At 30.6% G+C, this 625-nt stretch overlaps 1 protein-coding gene across 1 annotated transcript in view; it reads left to right on the top strand.

The window, feature by feature from the left end:
- The window catches only part of TFDP2 (transcription factor Dp-2 (E2F dimerization partner 2)), a 9152-nt gene extending 8841 nt beyond the window's left edge, over positions 1 to 311 (top strand). Inside the window, exon 7 of the mRNA XM_010023827.1 lies at positions 156 to 311. Within this exon, the coding sequence (XP_010022129.1) occupies positions 156 to 311 (156 nt within the window). The remainder of the gene's footprint in view (positions 1 to 155) is intronic.
- The last annotated feature ends 314 nt before the right edge of the window (positions 312 to 625 follow it).

Below are 625 nucleotides of genomic sequence, written 5' to 3' on the forward strand. Positions count from 1 at the left end.
GATGCACTAGTGCAGAGAGGGGAGTCAGGCTACAACTTACCTTTTGACAGAAAATTACTGGACGTATTGGGAGTTGGTAAATAAGAATGTGGGAAGTTCCACACTGATGTCTGCTCTTTTATTGTCAGTGATCTTGGTTTTTTTTCTTTTCACAGCAAATAGCATTCAAAAACTTGGTACAAAGAAATCAGCAAAATGAACAACGAAATCAAGGCCCTCCAGCTTTGAACTCCACAATACAGCTGCCTTTCTTAATAGTCAACACTAGCAAAAGAACAGTTATAGACTGCAGCATATCAAGTGATAAGTGAGTGTTTATAGAATCAATTTTTAGAACTTTTCCTTGTGAATGGAATTTTTATTTGAACAAATGAGAGAACTTCCTCTAGTTTACTGGAAGTAAATTAAATTTCCTATTGTCACTTCAGGAGCGTGTTTTGTTTTAGTTTTTTTGTTGTTGGTTTTGGGATTTTTTTAATATATATATATAAAAACATGTGTATATATGTATATATATCATGTCATATATAATATATATGTAATATACATGATATACATGTTATCATATATGGATATAATAAATGATAATGATATGCTAATATATATGCTTGTATATAATTGTTAT

This window comes from Nestor notabilis, unplaced genomic scaffold (genome assembly GCF_000696875.1).
Source record: "Nestor notabilis isolate BGI_N333 unplaced genomic scaffold, ASM69687v1 scaffold33321, whole genome shotgun sequence".
Classification (NCBI taxonomy): domain Eukaryota; kingdom Metazoa; phylum Chordata; class Aves; order Psittaciformes; family Psittacidae; genus Nestor; species Nestor notabilis.